Source organism: Molossus molossus, unplaced genomic scaffold, assembly GCF_014108415.1.
Source record: "Molossus molossus isolate mMolMol1 unplaced genomic scaffold, mMolMol1.p scaffold_m16_p_15, whole genome shotgun sequence".
Classification (NCBI taxonomy): domain Eukaryota; kingdom Metazoa; phylum Chordata; class Mammalia; order Chiroptera; family Molossidae; genus Molossus; species Molossus molossus.
Window position 1 is genome coordinate 64,231,664 of NW_023425350.1, and position 21,405 is coordinate 64,253,068.

At 38.9% G+C, this 21,405-nt stretch overlaps 1 protein-coding gene across 1 annotated transcript in view; it reads left to right on the forward strand.

The window, feature by feature from the left end:
- Window positions 1-2,592: 2,592 nt before the first annotated feature.
- Window positions 2,593-21,405, forward strand: part of DNAH6 (dynein axonemal heavy chain 6) — a 237,689-nt gene continuing 218,876 nt past the window's right edge. Inside the window, exons 1-3 of the mRNA XM_036262769.1 lie at window positions 2,593-2,629; window positions 2,818-3,050; window positions 18,073-18,237. Coding sequence (XP_036118662.1) covers window positions 2,826-3,050; window positions 18,073-18,237 — 390 coding nt within the window. The 5' untranslated portion in view covers window positions 2,593-2,629; window positions 2,818-2,825. The remainder of the gene's footprint in view (window positions 2,630-2,817; window positions 3,051-18,072; window positions 18,238-21,405) is intronic.

Consider the following 21,405-nt stretch of genomic DNA (forward strand, 5'->3'; position numbering starts at 1 on the left):
TTCTTGATTCTTCTAACCAGGTTAAGGCGAACGTCACGTTAGTCTTAAGTCTCTGAAAGAGGAAAGAGAAAAGATTCCTGCAGGAACAAGAAGCAGGGATGGCGGATAAGCGAAGAACTGAACAGCCCACCTCTTTCCGCTGCCCCGCCTACCGGCCTGCGTGCTGCTCAGTTCCCAGGGCGGAGGAGGAACTGGGCGGGCCCAGTGCGGTCTCTTCACCAACCAGCGACGTAGAAAATACTTCGGAGGCATTGATTAGCTCAGGTGCCCAGCGCTCTCCTAAACCTAGATCCGCGGTTGGCTGAAGCGTTGTCGTGGCGATAGGTCTTGCAGAGGCGCAGTGCGCACCATGGAGGCCAGCTGGCTGCTAGGCAACGGGAAACAGTCCCAGCTACAGCCACCTTTCTACTCCCAGTACTGGTTCCGCTCTGTCTCTGGAGTCTCCAGGAGGCACTGGCGGCTGCTCTAGTCTGACTTGGTGAGTCTGAGGAATCAAACTGTGGGGCTGGGCTCTGACTTCCAGACCAGCATGGCTCTCGGAGCACATGAGGAAAGACTCAAACGGGCAGAGCAAGTCAATGGAAAGGCATTTCAGTAATTCCCTATCATTTCAGAGGGAGTGGAAAATGAGGGAGGTAGCCAAACCTGCGCTCTTCATCATGTGGCTGGTCTGAAATGAGGTGTGCTGTAAATTAATACACACTGAATGTCGAAGACATAGTGCCAAAAAATTAAGTATCGCATTAATAAGTTTTATAATGATTATGTGTAGAAATGATAATATTTTGGATATGTTAAATAAAGCACATGATTAAAATTAATGCCACAAGTTCCATTTTTTTGTGTGTTTTTGAATGTGATTACTTAAAAAATTAAAATTACATAAGAGACTAGAGAGAGAGAGAGCGTGCACTCTGTTTTATTTACAACACGCAGATAGTCTGCACAAACAGCTGGCCAATATTATTAGAAACTAAAGAGGTGACTGCCTCCCTGGTGTGGCTCAGTGGTTGAGCATTGATCCATGCACCAAGAGGTCTCCGGTTCGATTCCCAATTAGGATACATGTCCAAGTTGTGGGCCCAATCCCCAGTGGGGGACATGCAGGAGGCAGCCAATCGATGTTCTCTCTCATGGATGTTTCTATCTTTCTCTCCCTCTCACTTCCTCTCTCTCTGAAATCAATAAAGGAAAATAAAATTTAAAAAGAAAAAAAAAATTTTAAACAAACAAAACTAAAGAGGTGAATGAGAGAATGGTCACCTGTTTTCCTTCCTTCCTCAGCCAGGCTCTGGTTGATACTCCCACCTCTGAGCTGCTATGCCCCAAAGGGAAAGTCCAAAATTAAAAATAAAACCAGTGTAGAATAAATAGGGATCAAGATAGAAGAAAAGATGAGGGAGGGGAGTGGTATATTTACACAAGCATTTTGGAAACAACTGTGCCATTCCATCCCAATCCCAACCCTGGCCCAGAAAGTGAGAGGTCCAAGGGACAGAGATTAAGTGTCTAAGGATCCAAACAGCCACACACCCCCAACTGTAATGGGTCCCAGTTCAAGTCCTCAAGGCAGGAAGGAAGAGTAGAGTAGAAACTCATTTTTAAACTATCTCCCTTGGGAATTCCTTCCTTGAAGTGGGACAATATCCACGCTTCAGGGAATAGGCCAAGGACCCTGAGACTCACTTCCCAAGTCATGTTGTCATTTGGAGGTTCTAGCCTAGAGGCGGCGATGTCAGGGCTCTCCAGATTTGGTAGCCACTTCCCCCTGGTAACCACCAGAACTCTGGCTGCAGTTCTTTGCACTTCTGGGAGTAAAAGAAGTCAGGGACATTAGTCTTCTTAATCTTAGCGCAGGAGAGTTCTACAAAAGCTGCACCCAGTCATGGGCTGCCAGCACAGGGCTTTCAGCAGTAACACATGATCAGGTCCCATGCGTCATCACCTGCTTCTACTGTGATGTCCTCATCCACAACCCACATCTCGTCTTCACTGGAGCTGGCAACTCAATCTTGGTTTGTTTCAGTGCTGCCCACCTCATTGCTTTTTGCATCATAGTTTGATTAGCCAGTGCAGATGTAGACTAAAAGCTGGTCCAGCTGACTCCTGGTTGAAGATCTTATGTGCGAGAAGTGTCTCTGTCCTTCTAGTAGGTTGGGAGTGTGAGTGATAATGAGGATGCAATTCCACTACAAAAGGTTCATTGTTCTAGGACCTTGCTATTCAGTGTATGAATCAGCTTGTTATGTTCATTTGAACAATCTCCTCAAGTGACTCTCATGCACATAGAAGTTCCAGAAGTACTGTTTTAGGATTTAGTCCTCAATTCTTTTTCCTTTGTTTGGTGTCTTCATGAGTACCTAGGCTCTATTTCTCAGATTGCCTGTATTAGAATTACCAGCATTTTGAAAAAGCTTCCCAGGAGATATTTTGTATACTTAAGTGTGAGAAACGTTAATCTGAATGCTAAATACATTTCTCTTCATCCCTCCAATCTAGACCAGTGTGGTCCCCAAATCAGTAGCAGCAGCAGCAGCAGCAGCAGCAGCAGCAGCAGCATCACCCAAGAACTTATTCAACATTCAAATTGCTGGGTTCCACTCCAACTACAGGGCTTCTTGAAGGCCAGGTACAGTTCCTAATTTCATTCCTCCAATTCAAGTCCTCAGTTTGGGAAGAATGGGGTAACTTTGATGGGTTTTCTTTTGGGGTGAGCAAATTCAGCTCTCCCTAGTTTTACGTCCCCTCCACCTGCCCCACTTCCCCAGTCCTGTCACTCTACCTTTCATTTGTCTTTTCTTGACCCTAACTTTTCAGGAGTGAGGATGGCTTTTCGCCCCTCAGAAACTAACTTTGACCTAAAAAACACTGAAGAGCAGGAGGAAAATCCTATGCGTACAGAACTGAATAGTGTAAAAGCAAAGGAAAGACAAAGTTTTGTAACACCCACAGAAAATGCAGCTCATGTACATTTCCTGACATTTGAACACACTACAAAAGCCCAGGAGAGGACAAGAAAACGACAGCAGCCTAGAAAATTAGAGCCACTGGTAAGTTTAAAAACCAACATCTTAGCCACTTTTGGCTACAGAGGAAGTTTCGAAACTGCTTCGGGGTAGGGCGATGGAGTATTTCTAGACTCTTATCAAAGAAATAAAAATCTAAAAGTGAAGCCTTGTTTATGAAGTTCTAAATGCAATTACTTATTTAAGAAATACTGAGTTCTAAACAGTTTGAGATGGGAGAGAGATAGGTGGTGAACAAAAGTTTCTAATGGATAAATCTTCTCTAGGATTATGTATAATACGATACTTAACAATGTAGGTTGTAAGAATTTTTTTTATATTAGGGTACCATTTAATATTGGGAACTTCAATAAGAGTACTATATGTAGTTATATATATGCAGGCATACTCAGAGATATTGTGGGTTCAGTTTCAGACCACTGCAATAAACTGAATATTGCAATAAAGTGAGTCACACAAACTTTTTACTTTTCCAGTGCATATAAAAGTTATGCTTATACTATACTGTTCTCTATTAAGTGTGCAATAGCATTGTGTCTAATAAACAATGTACATACCTTAATTAAAAAGCACTTTATTGCTTAAAAATGCTAACCATTGCCTGGCCAGTTTAGCTTAGCGGTTAGAGCATTGGCCTAAGGACCAAGGAGTCACTGGTCAAGGACACATACCTCGGTTGCAGGTTCGACCCCCAGCCCTACTTGGGGTCATGAGGGAGGCAGCCAGTTGGTGTGTCTCTCTCACATCTATGTTTCTCTCCCTCCCTCCCACTCTATCTAAAAGTCAATGGAAAAATATCTTCAGGTGAGGGATTTAAAAAAAAAATGCTAACTATCATCTGAGCCTGTTGGAAAATAGCACCAATAGACTTGCTCAATGCAGGGTTGCTACAAACCTTTAATATGTAGAAAAGACATTATCTGCAAATTACAATTAAGCACAGTACAATAAAATGAGGTATGCCTGTACTAATATAGTTTTATTATTTTTAAAGTAAATGCCTGGTGTCTTGGACAATTTTGTGCAGGTCTGAAAATACTTAATTTTAAGAACCCATTTATACCTTTGAATAATGATGTAAAGGAGCAATGAAAGTGCATAAAGTAAAAAGTGAAAATTCTCACTTCCACCCTCAGACATTAATTACTATTGCTGGTGGTTGCCCTTCAGGCTGCTTTATATGTTTCTTGAAATATATATGCATATATGTGAGTGTGTGTATAAACATCTGTAACTTTAAAGTAAGATTATGCCCAGCCGGTGTGGCTCAGTGGTTGAGCATCAACCCATGCACTAAGAGGTCGCTAGTTTGATTCCCGGTCAGGGCACATGCCAGGGTTGTGGGCCCGATCCCCAGTGCGGGGCATGCAGGAGGCGGCCAATAGATGTTGTCTCTCATCCATGTTTCTCTCTCTCTCTCTCCCTTTCCCTTCCTCTCTCTCTAAAATCAATAAAGAAAACATAAATAAAGTAAGATCGTGCAGTACATACTGATTGCTCGAAGTGGCCTTTCCTTTGTGCATATAAAGATGGATTTCTGGAAGTGGCATTTTTAGAAGTCATAAAATATGTATATCTTTTTAGTTTTGAAAAATATTGCCCAGCTGCACACTAAGGTTTAACCAGTTTACCTTCCCACCTACAGTGTATAAGAGGGTCTGTTTACCCACATTTTTGCCAAACCTGATACTATCACTTTTTTAATATTTGCTAGACTCAGGTTAAAATGGCTTCAAATTGTTATAATTTTCATCTTATTATTAACGTATATTTTCATTTATTCATTGGCATACACGTTACTTATTTTTGTGGATTATTTGTCCACTTTAGATTGTTTGGCTTTTCCTATCAGTTTTTGAGGTTTTAAAAAGTATACATTATGGAAAATCACACTTACCTCATTGTTTTTCAAACATGAGTACTGATTCCTTTTGAAGGAAAACATTCTTGAGGACCCATAGTGCTGATTTGTTATTTTATTATGATGGTACTTCATGTAAAACCATCAGCCTGGGAATTAATTTAAATGTTAATAAACAACATAACATCTTAAATACAAAGAAAACTACATAACCAATACAATTCAAATTAACAAAAAAATGCAAATTAACAGATGTTGTTGAGTTGACACCAAACTTCCCATTTGCAAGGTGGCTATGGTACTGACTGCTGCTGCCCTCTTCTTGGGGGTCCACTGTGCATGCGCTACACGTTGTATGGGGTGTCAGGGCCTCCCTACTATTTTTCTTCCATGAAAATAGTATTAAACCTTTACATTTATTTATCTCTAGCCTTCACTGGCAAAAAATGTATTATTAATCTTTGATGATCAAAGCTGTTCTTTTTGTCATCACTGCAATAAATTCATGTATATTAAATGTTTATTTTGTACCTACAATGTGCTAGGCTGTGGACCATGCCCTGGGGATACAGTAATGAACAAGGCAGAGTGATTCCTGTTGACATTGTAGTAATCTTAAATAAATAGACTGAACAATTTCATCTAATGATAGGTGCTGTTAAGAACATAATTCTACCCTGGTTGGGTTTTCTCAGTGGTTAGAGCATTGGCCCCAGACAGAATGGTTACAGATTTGATTCCCAGTCAAGGGCATGTACCTGGGTTGCAGGTTCAATCCCTGCTTCTGGTCGGGGTCATGCCAGAGGCAACCAATCAATAAGTCTCTCTTACGTTGACGTTTCTCTCTCTCTCTCCCTTTCTTCTACTCTGTCTAAAAATCAATGGAAAAGTATTCTCAGGTGAGGAGTACCCAAAATAATAATAATAATAAAATTAAAAAATAAAATAATTCAGGAATGTGGTGGAGACAAATGGCAGGCTATGTTAGATTGGGTGACTACAAAGATCTTCCTGAGGAGATGTTATCTGAACGAACCCCAGATTATTGCCATTGCAATTTTGATAGAGATGGAATCTGTAGATTGCTTTGGTTAGTGTGAACATTTTAATGATATTAATCCTTCTAATACATGAACACAGTATATCTTTCCATTTATTTGTGTCATCTTCAATTTCTTTCATCAATGCCTTACATTTTTCAGTCTTTCATCTCCTTGGCTAAATTTATTTCTAGGTATTTTGTTTTGATACAACTATAAATGGAATTGTTTTCTTAATTTCTCTTTGTGATAGTTCATTATTAGTGTATAGAAATATAATATATATCTGTATATTGATTTTGTTTGCAAATTTACTGAATTAATTTATTAGTTCTAATACTATTATGGTCGAGTGTTTAGGGTTTTCTATATCAGGTATCATGACATATGCAAATAGCGACAGTTTTATTTCTTCCCTTACAATTTGGATGCCTCTTTTTTTTTTTTTTTTTCCTTTGCTGTGGCTAGGACTTCCAATACTATGTTGAATAAAAGTGATGAGCGTGGGTATCCTTGTCTTGTTCCTGATCTTAGAGGAAAAGCTTTCATCTTTTCATCATCATACAGTATGTGAGTTGTGGGTTTGTCATATATAGTCTTTTCTATGTTGAGGTATCTTTCCTGTATACTTACATTGTTGACAGTTTTTATCATAAGTAGAGGTTGAATTTTTTCAAATGCTTTTTCTGTATCTGTTGAGATGATCATATGATCTTTATCTTTTGTTAATGTGGTATATCACATAGATTGATGTGGGTTGTTGAATCATCCTTGAATTCCTAGAATAAATCCAACTTGATCATTTTATATGATCCTTTAATTTATTGTTGAATTCAGTTTACTAATATTTTATTGAAAAATTTTCCTTCTAAGTTTATTATGGATATTGACCTGTGATTTTCTTTTGTTGTAGTGTCTTTGGATTTGTTATCAGGGTACTGCTGACCTCAAAAATAAGTTTGGAAGCATTATTTGCTCTTTAACTTTTCAAAATAGTTTGAGGACAGGTATTAATTCTTCTTTAAAAGTTTTATAGGGTTCTCCTTTGAAACTGATCCTGAACTTTGGTTTTTTGGGAGTTTTTAAATTACTGATTCAATTTTGTTACTAGTAATTGGTCTGTTAAGATATTCTGTTCCTTCTTGGTTTAGAAGGTTGTATTTTTCTAGAAATTTATTCATTCTTCTAGGTTGTCCAATTTGTTGGCATATAATTAATTGTTCATAGTATTCTTTCATGATCCTTTGTATTTCTGTTGTGTTGGCTATAACTTCTCCCCTTTCATTTCTGATTTTATTTACTTGGGCTCTCCCTGTGTTTTACTTAATGAGTTTGGCTAAACGTTTATCAATTTTGTCTTTTCAGAGAACCAGTTCTTAATTTCATTGGTCTTTTCTATTGTTTTTGGTGTTTTTTTTCTCTCTCTCTCTGTTACAGCTATTTCTACTCTGATCGTTATAATTTTTTTTTCTTCTAATTTTTTTAGGTCTAAAGTTAGATTATTTGGTATTTTTCTTGTTTCCCAAGGTAGGTCTGTATCACTATGATTTTCTCTATTAGAAATGCTTTATCTGCATCCCATAGATTTTGGAAAGTTCTATTTCCATTTTCATTGGTCTCAAAGTTTTTTTTTTAATTTCCTCTTTAATTTCTTCATGACCCTTGGTTATTTAATAACATGTTGTTTAGTCTCCATGTGTTTGTGGGTTTGTTTGTTTGTTTGTTTGTTTGTTTGTTTTTTCAGTTTTCTTCTTCTAATTGATTACTAGTTTCATGCTGTTATGGTTAGAAAAGATGCTTGATGTGATTTCAGTCTTCTTGAATTTATCAAGGCTTGTCTTGTAGCCTAACATGTGATTTGTCCTGGAGAGTATATCGTGTCCACTTGAAAAAAATGCATATCCTGCAATTTTTGGGTGAAGTGTTCTATAAATATCTATTAAGTCTATCTGATCTACAGTGTCATTAAAAGCCAATGTAACGTTATTGGTTTTCTGTCTTGATGATTTATTCATTGATGTAAGTTGGATATTAAAGTCCCCACAATTGTGTATCACTGTCTATTTCTCCCTTTATGTCTGTTAATATTTAGGTGTTCCTATATTGGATGTCTAAATATTTATGAATGTTATATCCTACTCTTGGACTGATTTCTTTGTCATTGTGTAATACCTTTCTTTGGCTCTTTTTACAGTGTTTGTTTTAAAATCAGTTTTGTCTGATACAAATATTGCCATTCAGCTTTTTCTTCATTTATATTTACATAGAATATCTTCTTTCATTACTTCACTTTCAATCTGTGTATGTCTTTTGATCTAAAGTGAGTCCCTTGTGGGCTTCATACAGATGGATTATGTTTTTTATCCATTCAACCACCCTATGTGTTTTGATTGGAGGATTTAGCCTATTTATATTTAAAGTAATTATTATTAGATATGTACTTAATGCCATTTTGTTCATTGTTTTTTACTTGTTATTGTATATCTTCTCTGTTTCTTTCTTGTTTTCTTAGTGGTTTACTGGTTCCCTTTAGTGTTGTGTTTGGGTTATGTTCTCTTTTTATTTTTGTGTATCTTTTATAAGTTTTTGGTTTATGATTACATAAGGTTCATATATATATATATTTTTTATTTATTATTATCTTTTTATGAATTTATTTATTTATTTATTTATTTATTTTTTTACCCCATTGGCACCCCCCACCCCACCCCCCCTCCACCCTGTCCCCGGCTTAGTTGTCCATGTCCATTGGTCATGCATACATGCATATAAGTTCTGTGGTTTATCTCTTCCCACCCCCCCACCCCCCATCCCCTCTTCTGAGGGATGTCAGTCTGTGCCCTACTTCCATGTGTCTGGGTCTACTGTATTCCTCAGACTGTTATGTTCATTATATTCCGTATATAAGTGAGATCATGTGGTATTTGTCTTTTTCTGCTTGGCTTCTTTCACTTAGGATAATACTTTCCAGGTCCCTCCATGTCGTCTCAAAGGATAAGAGATCTTTCTTTCTTACCGCTGCATAGTATTCCATTGTGTATATGTACCACAGCTTTTTGATCCATTCGTCTAGTGGTGGACACTTGGGCTGTTTCCAGATCTTAGCTATTGTAAATAGTGCTGCTATGAACATGGGGGTACGTATATTCTTCCTGAATGGTGTTTCAGGCTTCTTAGGGTATATTGCCAGCAGTGGGATCACTGGGTCAAATGAAAGTTCAATTTTTAATTTTTTGAGGTAGCACCATATTGTTTTCCATAGCGGCTGCACCAGTCTGCATTCCCACCAGCAGTGTATTAGAGTCCCCTTTTCTCCACACCCTCGCCAACACTTGTTGTTTGATGATTTGTTGATGGCGGCCATTCTGACAGGTGTGAGGTGATACCTCATTGTTGTTTTAATTTGCATCTCTCTGATGATTAGTGATGTTGAGCATTTCTTCATATGTCTCTTGGCCATTTGTATGTCCTGTTTGGAGAGGTGTCTATTCAGCTCCTCTGCCCATTTTTTAATTGGGTTCTTTGTCTTCCTTTTGTGGAGTTGTATGAGCACTCTGTATATATTGGAAATTAACCCCTTATCTGATACATCATTGGCAATGATGTTCTCCCATACAGTGGGTTGCCTTTCCATTTTGATGATTGTTTCTTTTGCTGTGCAGAAGCTTTTTAGTTTGATGTAGTCCCATGTGTTCATTTTCTCCTTTATTTCTGTTGCCTTAGGTGATGTATCAGTGAAAATTCTGCTCCGTATGATGTCCGAAATTTTGTTGCCTACATTTTCTTCTAGAATTTTTATGGATTCACGGGTCACATTTAAGTCTTTTATCCATTTTGAGTTTATTTTTGTGTATGGTGTAAGTTGATGGTCGAGTTTCATTTTTTTGCATGTAGCTGTCCAATTTTCCCAACACCATTTATTAAAGAGGCTGTCTTTACTCCACTGTATGCTCTTGCCACCTTTGTCAAATATTAATTGAGCGTATTGCCTTGGGTCCATTTCTGGGTTTTCAGTTCTGTTCCACTGTTCTATATGCCTGTTCTTGTGCCAGTACCACGCTGTTTTGGTTACAGTCGCTTTGTTGTATAACCTGATATCTGGTATTGTGATCCCACCTACTTTGTTCTTCTTTTTCAAGATTGCTGTGGCTATTCGGGGTCTTTTTTGGTTCCATATGAACTTTTGAAGTATTTGTTCTAGTTCTATGAAATATGTCGTTGGTATTTTGATGGGGATTGCATTGAATCTATAGATTGCTTTGGGTAGTATGGACATTTAAATGATGTTAAATCTTCCAATCCATGAACAGGGTATGTGCTTCCACTTTTTTTATCTTCCTCTATTTCTTTTTTCAATGACCTGTAGTTTTCTGCAAATAGGTCCTTTACTTCTTTGGTTAAGTTTATTCCTAGGTATCGTAATTTTTTTGGGGCGATGGTAAATGGGATTGTTTTTTCAGTTTCTCTTTCTGTGAGTTCATCATTGATGTACAAGAATGCCGTCGATTTCTTGACGTTAATTTTGTATCCTGCTACTTTGCCAAATTCATTTATTAAGTCTAATAGATTTTTGATGGAGTCTTTAGGGTTTTCTATGTACAATATCATGTCATCTGCAAATAATGACAGTTTCACTTCCTCCTTTCCAATTTGGATCCCTTTTATTTTTTCTTCATGTCTGATTGCTGTGGCTAAGACTTCCAGTACAATGTTAAATAAGAGTGGCGAAAGTGGACATCCCTGTCTTGTTCCTGTTCTTAATGGAAATGTTTTTAGTTTCTGTCCATTGAGTATGATGTTGGCTGTAGGTCTTTCATATATGGCCTTTATTATGTCGAGATATGATCCCTCTATTCCTACATTGCTGAGCGTTTTTATCAGAAATGGATGCTGGATTTTGTCGAATGCTTTTTCAGCATCTATTGATATGATCATGTGGTTTTTATTCTTCATTTTGTTTATGTGGTGTATCACGTTTATTGATTTGCGAATATTGTACCAGCCTTGCATCCCTGGAATGAATCACACTTGGTCATGGTGAATAATTTTTTTGATGTATTTCTGGATCCGATTTGCTAGTATTTTGTTGAGGATTTTGGCGTCTATGTTCATCAGGGATATTGGCCTGTAGTTTTCTTTCTTCGTAGTGTCTTTTTCTGGTTTTGGAATTAGAATTATGCTGGCCTCATAGAACGTGTTTGGAAGTCTTCCTTCTTCTTGAATTTTTTGAAATAGTTTGAGGAGAATGGGTGTTAGTTCTTTTTTGAATGTTCGGTAAAACTCCCCCGTGAAACCATCTGGGCCTGGGCTTTTGTTTGCTGGGAGAGTCTTGATTACCTCTTCAATTTCCTTAGTTGTTATTGGTCTGTTCAAGTTTTCTATCTCTTCCGGGAATAGTTTTGGGAGACTGTGTGTTTCTAGAAATTTGTCCATTTCGCTGAGATTGTCGAATTTGTTGCCATATAGTTGTTCATAGTAGTTGTTAACGATCTTTTGTATTTCCGTGGTGTTGGTTGTTACTTCTCCTCTTTCATTTCTGATTTTGTGTATTTGGGTTCTCTCTCTTTGTTTCTTGGTGAGTCTAGCTAAGGGTCCATCAATCTTGTTTATCTTTTCGAAAAAACAGCTCTTTGTTTCATTGATCCTTTGAATTGTTTTTTTGGTCTCTATGTCATTTATTTCTGCTCTGATCTTTACTATTTCCTTCCTTCTACTTGCTCTGGGGTTTTCTTTTTGTTTGCTTTCTAATTCTTTAAGTTGTGAGGTTAGACAGTCAATTAGAAATTTTTCTTGTTTTTTGAGGTAGGCCTGTAGTGCTATGAACTTCCCTCTCAGAACTGCTTTCGCTGCATCCCATAGATTTTGTGTTGTTGTGTGTTCATTTTCATTGGTTTCCAGGAAGTTTTTGATTTCTTCCTTGATCTCCTCGGTGACCCATTCATTGTTTAATAACATGCTATTTAGCCTCCATGTGTTGAAATGTCTTTGCATGTTCTTGTTGCAATTGATTTCTAGTTTCATGCCATTGTGATCTGAGAAGATGCTTGATATGATTTCAATCTTCTTGAACTTGTAGAGATTTAGTTTGTGTCCTATCATGTGGTCTATCTTTGAGAATGTCCCATGTGCACTTGAGAAGAATGTGAATTCTGCGGTTTTGGGGTGTAATTCTCTGTAGATATCTATTAAATCCATTTGGTCTAGTGCTTCATTTAGAGTCTCTGTTTCCTTGATAATTTTTTGTCTAGAGGATCTATCCAGTGCTGTCAACGGGGTGTTGAAGTCCCCTGCTATGATTGTATTGCTGTTGATTTCTCCTTGGAAGGCCTCCAGAAGATTTTTAATATATTTTGGTGCTCCTATATTGGGAGCATATATGTTTATCAAGGTTATATCTTCCTGTTGGATAGATCCTTTCAATATTATGTAGTGGGCTTCTTTGTCTCTAGTTATGGTCTTCATTTTGAAATCTATTTTATCAGATATGAGAATTGCTACCCCAGCTTTTTTTTGCTTTCCATTTGCTTGGAAAATTTTTTTCCATCCCTTCACTTTCAACCTATGTGAGTCTTTTGTTGAGAGGTGGGTCTCTTGTAAACAACATATAGATGAGTCATGCTTTCTTATCCAATCAGCTACTCTGTGTCTCTTTATGGGAGCATTCAATCCATTTACGTTTAAGGTGATTATTGATATGTACTTATTTATTGCCATTTTTGTTTAGTGTGGTTCTATTTTTCTTCCCATTTCTACTGCTAATTACAGCAGTCCTTTTAACATTTCTTGCAGTGCTGGTTTGGTGCTAATGTATTCCCTTAGCTTTTTTTTGTCTGGGAAGCTCTTTATTTGATCTTCTATTTTGAATGATAGCCTTGCTGGGTAGAGTAGTCTTGGATTCAGATTCTTGTTTTTCATGACTTTGATTACTTCATGCCATTCTCTTCTGGCCTGTAGTGTTTCTTGTGAGAAGTCAGCTGAGAGCCTTATGGGGTTCCCTTTGTAGGTAACCTGTTGCTTATCTCTTGCTGCTTTTAGGATTCTCTCTTTGTCTTTAATTTGTGGCATTTTAATTACTATGTGTCTTGGTGTGGGCCTGTTTGGGTTCTTCTTACTTGGGACTCTCTGTGCTTCTTGCACTTGAATGCCTTCTTCCTTCACCAAATTAGGGAAGTTTTCTCTCACTATTTTTTTGAATATATTCTCTATCCCTTGATCATTTTCTTCTTCTTAGGGGACTCCTATGATGCGAATATTATTACGTTTCCAGTTGTCCCATAGTTCTCTTAAGCTGTCTTCCTGTTTTTTAATAGTTTTTTCCTTTTGTTTTTCTGATTGGTTGATTTTTTCTACCCTGTCTTCTAATTCACTGATCCGGTCCTCAGCTTCCCCTACTCTGCTTTTTAAACCTTCCAATGTGTTTTTCATTTCAGATATGTCATTTTTTATCTCTTCTTGTTGGTTTTTAATTTCCAATTGGCTTATTTTCAGTGTCTCTATGTCCTTACTCATGCTGTTCAGCTTCCTCAAGATCATGGCTCAGAATTCTAGCTCTGTTAACATGCCTAATTGCTCCACATTGATCTCATCTTCGGTGGAGGTGTCTTGCTCTTTCATTTGGCTTCTGTTTCTGTGTTTCACCATTTTGGCTATCACTGTGGGCTTTGGAGCCTGTCAAGTTCTCCCTGTGGGTGTTGGTGTTCTGCTGTTTGTGGCTCCCTCTCCTGTGTTTAGATGAGCGAGGGAGGACCCACGTTGAACACCACTGTCAAGTCTTACTTTCCTGGTTAAAGTTGCCAGCCCAGGAAAGGTGCTGTTATCCTCTAGCTTTTTGCCTGGAGGCTAACAGTCTAGGTTACTTGATGAGTTTTGGGTTGTCAGTTGATTGAAAAACTCCCTCTGGGGCTTTCACGAGGGTGGGGCAGATGCTGGTCGTTATTGAGCCTCAATTAACACTTCAATGGCCCACAGGGCGGGGTTGGATCTCCGAGGGAGGGGCTGCTGCCTCTCCCCAGAGCCCTGGGAAGGAGCAATGTGGCCACCGTCCTGAGTGGCTGCACTCAGCCAAAGCTCCGAGAGCCCTCCAAACCCCGAGTGTCCCGACAGAGTTCCAGTCCAGTCTGCCCTCCCTCCGCCGGAGCCCAAGGTGAGTGGCTGTGGCTGTTTCAGCCTCTGTCCCGGCTGCGCTGTGGAGCCGCCTGGGAGTGTGACCCGAGGGCGCTGCTCCCAGCTGAGGCCGCTGCCGAGCTGCCGACCGTGGGCTCCCAGCCCCGTCTCGCGCCTCCGCAAGCCTACCAGGATGGAGTCAGTGTCCCTTGTTGTATGGTCCTCGCAAGCTGCTTTTCTGTTGGTTTTTCCCGTCGATTTGTCTGTGTTATAGTTGTAATTCCAGTTTGGTTCTGGGAGACGGTCTGTGTAGCTCCGTTCACTCCGCCGCCATTTTTTTCTTATTTCAGGTTCATATATTTTAACCTATATGTAGAGTTGACTATTTTAAGCTGATAGACGTTTAAGTCTGAATGCATTCTAACAGCATTATATTTTACTCCCCCTCCCACATTTTATGTTTTCATATCATATTTTAGATATTTTTGTTTTGTTTATCCCCTGACTACTTATTGTAGTTACAGTTGATTTTGCTACTTTTGTCTTTTAACCTTAATGCTAGCTTTGTAAGAAGACTCTTGAACATTCCTTGTAAAGCCAGTTTAGTGGTGATTAGCTCCTTTAGTTTGTATTTGTTCAAGAACCTCTTTATCTATCCCCCAATTCTGAATGATAATCTTACTCAGTAGAGTGTTCTAAGTGGTATGTTGTTTTGTTTTGTTTTGTTTTGTTTTCAGCACTTTAAATATATTCCGTTACTCTCCTTTGGCCTACAAAGTTTCTGCTGAGGAGTTAGCTGATAGCTTTATAAAGTTGCCCTTATATGTGACTATTTATTTTTCTCTTGCTGCCTTCAATATTATCTCTTTATCTTTAACTTTTGCCAATTTCATTATAATACCTTTTGGTGTGGCTATCTTTGGGTTTATCTTGTTTGGAACTCTCTGTGCTTCCTGTACTTGGATGTCTGTTTCTTCCCCCAGGTTAGGAAATGTACAACCATTATTTCTTCAACTAAGTTTCCTGCCCCTTTCCCTCTCTTTTCACATTCTGGGACCCCTCTACTGTGAAAATTGGTATGTTTGATGTTGTCCCAGAGGTCCCATGAACTATCCTCACTTTTTAAAATTCTTTTTTCTTTTTGCTGTTCTTATGAGGTTATTTCCACTATTCTCTCTTCAAGGCTATTAATCTATTTTTCTGTATTATCCAATTATCGTTGGTTACCTCTAGTGTGTTCTTTACTGCATTCGTCATCTCTGGTTCTTTCTATATTTTCTAATTCTTTGTTAAAGTTCTCACTGTGTTATCTATTCTTCTCCCAAGTTTAGTGAACATCCTTATAACAGTTACTTTGAATTCTTTTTTTTCTAAACTTAAATTTATTGAGGTAACATTAGTTAATAACACTATATAAATTTCAGGTGTATGACACTATAATTCAATATCTGCATACTCTATTGCATGCTCATCACCCAAATTCTAGTTTCCTCCTGTTTGCATGCATTTGACTTCCTTTACCTAATTCACCCTCCTCCTACCACCTTTTCTCCTCTGGTAATGACCATTTTATTGTCTGTATCTATCTATGAATAAGTTTATTTTTGTTTGTTTTGTTAATTTATTTGTTACTTTTTGTTTTATAGTCCACATATCAACAAAATCATAAGGCTTCTGTCTTTTTTCATCTGACTTATTTCACTTCACATAATGTTCTCAAGATCCATCTGTGTTATCACAAGTGGCAGTATTTCATCTTTTATTGCAAATAATTCTTCCAATAGGGATTAATATCCAAAATATATAAAGAATTCATACACCTCAACAACAAGAAAAAAAATCTCATTAAAAATGAGCAGAGGATTTGAATAGTCATTTTCTCAAGGAAGACATACAAATGACAGACATATGAAAAGATATTCAATATGACTTCTTAATTGGGAAACGCAAGTCAAACCCACTATGAGATATTATCTCACACTTGTTAAAATGGCTGTCATTTAAAAAAAAATAACAAGTGTTAGAAAGGATATGGAGAAAAGGGAACCCCCATACACAGTTGGGGAGATGTAAATTGGTGCAGCCACTATACAAAGAGTACAGAACTGCCATATGATCTAGCATTTCCTCTTCTGAGAATTTAACCCAAAAATATAAAAACACTAATTTGTAAAGATATATGGACTCCTATATTCATTGAAGCATTATTTATAATATCTAAGACATGGAAACAACCTAAGTGTTCATCAGCAAATGATTAGATAAAGAAGATGTGAGAATGTGTGTGTGTGTGTGTGTATGTGCATACTGAATAGATACGAGTCAGCCATTTAAATGTTGAATTCTTTATCAAAATAATTACTTATCTTCATATCACTAGGGTTTTTTCTGGGAGTTTTTTTCTTGTTCTTTCATTTGGAAAATGTTCGTTTGTTTCCTCATTTTGTTTGACTGTCTGTGTTTGTTTTTATGAATGAAATGAAACACTGACCCCTCTCTCTCTTGAAGAAGTGACCTTGTGTAAGAGTGACCTCTATGTAGGCTGGGTGTGCTAGGTAGCTTTGGCAGGCTGGCACACAGTGCCAGGGGTGTTGTGGCAGGCCGGCTGGCTGAAACTGGGGCAGGCATGACTGAACTGGCCAGGGCATGCAGCTCTGGGGTCCTTCAAGCAGACCAGCTGGCCAGGTCTGGAACAAGCATGGGGAATGGTTGCACAGGCCCAGTGGCTTTAAGGGAACCCTGTCAGACCAGCTAGCTGGGTCTGGAGTGGTCTCTGGCTGAGGTGGCCCAGAGCACACTGTGGCAACCTTGTAGGCTGTACTAAGAACTTGGACTAAGCTCCCACCCATGCTATCTATGTGGAACAGGGAACATAGCAATGACACTTGTTGGCTCCTCCAATTCTGGAGACTTTCTGCAGTTCCCCACCCGTTTGGCAGGCATCTTGGGGTTAGTAAATAGTTTTTGTTTTTTCATGTATAGTCTAGGTGCATTTTAAGACATTGTTTTATTGCTGTCCTCCAGGGCAGGTGAGTCTGCACATGGGTTCATCAGTGATGACCCTCCCTACTGCAGGTTGCCTCACTGGGGTAGGGTTCCCATGGTTACTGTATCTCCATCTCTCCTCCCCTTCTGTATGTGGTCCCTCTCTCATTTGATGTGCAGAAGCTGTTCAATCCACCCTCGGTTGTTCTTTAGGAGGAGTTGCTATATATGTAGGTGTATATTATTCCGTATGTCTGTGGGAGGTGAGTTTGTCTTCCCATGTCTCCATCTTGGATCCCCATTCCCTTATCTGTGATTCTGGTCTTTAATCCTTTTCCACATTGTTATATAGTTGAGATCTCTCCACCTACTCTCATTACCAGCTAGCCTTTCCTTTTCTTCAGTGAGTGACTCAAGAGGGATTTTTATCCAAAATCAAATGTAAACTTAATAGCTATTTGCTATATTTACTCTCAAGCTTTTATTTTCCTCATTCCCATATATAAGATTAGCTTTCAGGCTAAATTCATAATGCTTACAAATGTAAAATCATAGTAAATTTTTCAATTTAGTTTTTATGTTAAAAGCTGAATTTTTACTGCCTTAATTTGAAATTAGATTGGCCTACAATAATGCCACCATTTTTTTTTTTCAATCATTTATGGCTGTGGGAATGATTGATAATTTTTGGATAGGGTTGCAGGATTGTACACTTCTTCCCACAGTAGCTCTTTTAGTGAATGGTAGGGGTTTACAGTGGATGATTAATGGGTCTATGACTTCATGCTCCTGAGCCCTTTCTGTTATAACCTTAATCCTAGAAGTATGCATTGGTATTTAAAATACAGAATTACTGGAAACCAACTAGAAAAGTCTAGTCAAGCAATAGTCTGTGGACTGACAATGGTGGTAGCTGCAAGAACGATTGTAGTTTATACAGGAAATTAGTCCTAGGAGGAAATGAATTTCCAACAGGGATAGAGTCTGAAAGTATTGAAGAATAAGACAAGTTAACTTTAATATTTAAAAAATTAACATGCCTCTTTGTTCCCCAAAGCCAGTGCTAAAAGTCTACCAAGATCATAAGAGGCCAGAATACATACATGAACAGAATCGGCGTCGGTTGATCACTTCTGGAATCATAAGACCTCCAGAAAGCACTGGAGAAAGTTCTACCAAATTACCTGTTCAGTTTCATTCAGATGCTTTGAAAAATAAACAGGTATACTATTTAAAGTACTTAATTGGTCGTTTTAATTTAATTTTAGTTTTATATAGCATTGCTAGCATGCTTTTAATGCATAAGAACAGTGGCAAAATCTTTTTCTATCAGGTTGCATAAAAATGTTGGGCCCTGGCTGGTTTTGCTCAGTGGTTAGAGCATCGGCCCTTAGACCGAAGAGTTTCAGGTTCGATTCTCGATCAAGGGCATGTACCATGGTTGCAGGTTCCATCTCCTGCCCCAGTTGGGGTCGTATGGGAGGCAACCAATCAGTGTGTCTCTCTCACATCGATATTTCTTTCTCTCTCTCTTTCTCCACCCCTTCCACTTTCTTTAAAATCAATGGAAAAATATTCTTGGGTGAGAATTAATAAAAAACAAAATTTTTTAAAAATTAAAATAAAATAATTTGGGGATATAATATTTTTCACTTCTTCCTATTTAAGGAAAATTTGGACAGTAGAGAAAAACCATAAAGGGAACTCTCAGCATCTGTACAGTGTCTTCTAATCTTCTCTTGCATGTTAAAAGAAAACATAATCGTATTTTCTTTTATGAAATTTTCATGATTATTCCCCAAAATAGCAACCTTTGAAGACCTCAGTAAAAGGCAACAAAATAGAAACTGAGCCTGACAGAGAACTTTTGTAACTTGTGAGAGGGGTAGAGCGATGAGGTTGCCTTGCAAGCAGTAAGTGAACAATAGCTCTGGGGAGAAAGCACCAGACTATCGCTCTGTTTGGATACATGTGGATAATAGAGTGCTAGAAGTAAAGAGCTGGGGACAAGTTCTGTCCTCAAGGATTTCAGAATCTGGAGGTGAGTAGATGGACACGTGAACACGCAAGGTGTGATAAGAGCTTTCTAGTGGTGATTTGATGTATGAAACAATAGAGAACCGAATAGAAGGGATGTTTTGTCTAGTGGTCGGCGGAGGAATAGCTCCCCTAGGGGACTACATTAAGCTTTGAGGATTGAGTGGAAAGTTAGTGAGACGGATAAGGCAGGAGAGTTGAGGGCTTGAGAAGCCAGTTCACTGCTCATTTGGATGAGACTATACTGAGAGAATTATATCACATGATTGGATAAAACTATAGTTTTAGTTAATTTGGTTTCTATGAAATGGAAATAGAGAACGAGCTATCTTAAATAGGGTCAGGAAAGATCTATTTGCCTATAAGTTAATTCATTTATTATAAAATGGGCTTCAAGAGATCGCATTTAAAGAAGAGGAGAGAGGGGATTCCAAAATGGCGGCGGAGTGAATGGATGCTACACAGACCGTCTCCCAGGACCAAACTGGAATTACAACTAAAACACAGACAAGTCGACAGGAAAAAGCAACAGAAAACCAGCTTGCAAGGACCATATAACCAGGCACACTGACTCGATCCTGGTAGGATTGCAAAGGCGCGAGAGGGGGGCTGGGAGCCCACAGGCAGCAGCTGCCTCAGCTGGGAGCAGCGCCCTCGGGTCACACTCCCAGGCGGCTCCACAGCGCAGAGCCGGGACAGAGGCTAAAACAGCCACAGCCACTCACCTTGGGCTCTGGCAGAGGGAGGGCAGACTGGACTGGAACTGTGTGGGGACACTTGGGATTTGGAGGGTGCTCAGAGCTTTTGCTGAGTTGCAGCCACTCAGGACAGTGGCCATATTGCTCCTTCCCAGGGCTCTGGGGAGAGGCAGCAGCCCCTCCCTCGGAGATGCGACACCACCCTGTGGGCCATTGAAATGCAAATTGAGGCTCACTAATGACCAGCATCTGCCCCACCCTCGGGAAATCCCCTTAACCCTGAGCACCTGAGGGAGTTTTTCAATCAACTAACAACCCAAAACTCTTCAAGTAACCTGGACTGCTAGCCTCCAGGCAAAAAGCTAGAGGATAACAGTACCTTTCCCGGGCTAGCAACTCTAACCAGGAAAGTAAGACTTGACAGGGGTGTCTAACGTGGGTCCTCCTACACTCATGTAAACCCAGGAGATGGAGCCACAAACAGCAGAACACCAATACCCACAGGGAAGACTTGGCAGGCTCCAAATCCCACTGTGATAGCCAAAATGGTGAAACACAGAAACAAAAGTCAAATGAAAGAACAAGAGACCTCCACCAAAGATGATATCAATGTGGAGCAGTTAGGCATGTTAACAGAGCTAGAATTCAGAGCCATGATCTTGAGGAAGCTCAACAGCATGAGTAAGGACATAGAGACAAACCAATTGGAAATTAAAAACCACCAAGAAGAGTTCAAGAATGACATATCAGAAATAAAGAACATATTGGAAGGTCTAAAGAGCAGAGTAGAGGAAGCTGAGGACCGGATCAGTGAATTAGAAGACAGGGTAGAAAAACATCAACCAATCAGAAAACCAAAAGGAAAGAATGATTAAAAAACAGGAAGACAGCTTAAGAGAATTGTGGGACAACTGGAAACGTAATAATATTTGCATCATAGGAGTCCCCAAAGAAGAAGAAAATGAGCAAGGGTTAGAGAATATATTCAAAGAAATAGGAACAGAAAACTTCCCTAATTTGGTGAAGGAAGAAGGCATTCAAGTTCCAGAAGCACAGAAAGCCCCAAGTAAGAAGAACCCAAACAGGCCCACACCAAGACACATAGTAATTAAAATGCAAAAAATTAAAGACAAAGAGAGAATTCTAAAAGCAGCAAGAGATAAGCAATAGGTTACCTACAAAAGAAACCCCATAAGGCTCTCAGCTGACTACTCACAAGAAACACTACAGGCCAGAAGGGAATGGCATGAAGTAATCAAGGTCATGAAAAACAAGGATCTGAATCCAAGACTACTCTACCCAGCAAGGCTGTCATTCAAAATAGAAGATCAAATAAAGAGCTTCCCAGACAAAAAAAGGCTAAGGAAATACATTAGCACCAAACCAGCACTGTAAGAAATGTTAAAAGGACTACTGTAATTAGTAGAAGAAATCGGAAGAAAAATATAACCAAACTGAACAAAAATGGCAATAAATAAGTACATATCAATAATCACCTTAAATGTAAATGGAATGAATGCTCCAATAAAAAAGACACAGAGTAGCTGATTGGATAAGAAAGCATGACTCATCCATATGTTGTTTACAAGAGACCCACCTCACAACAAAAGACTCACATAGGTTGAAAGTGAAGAGATGGAAAAATTTTTCCAAGC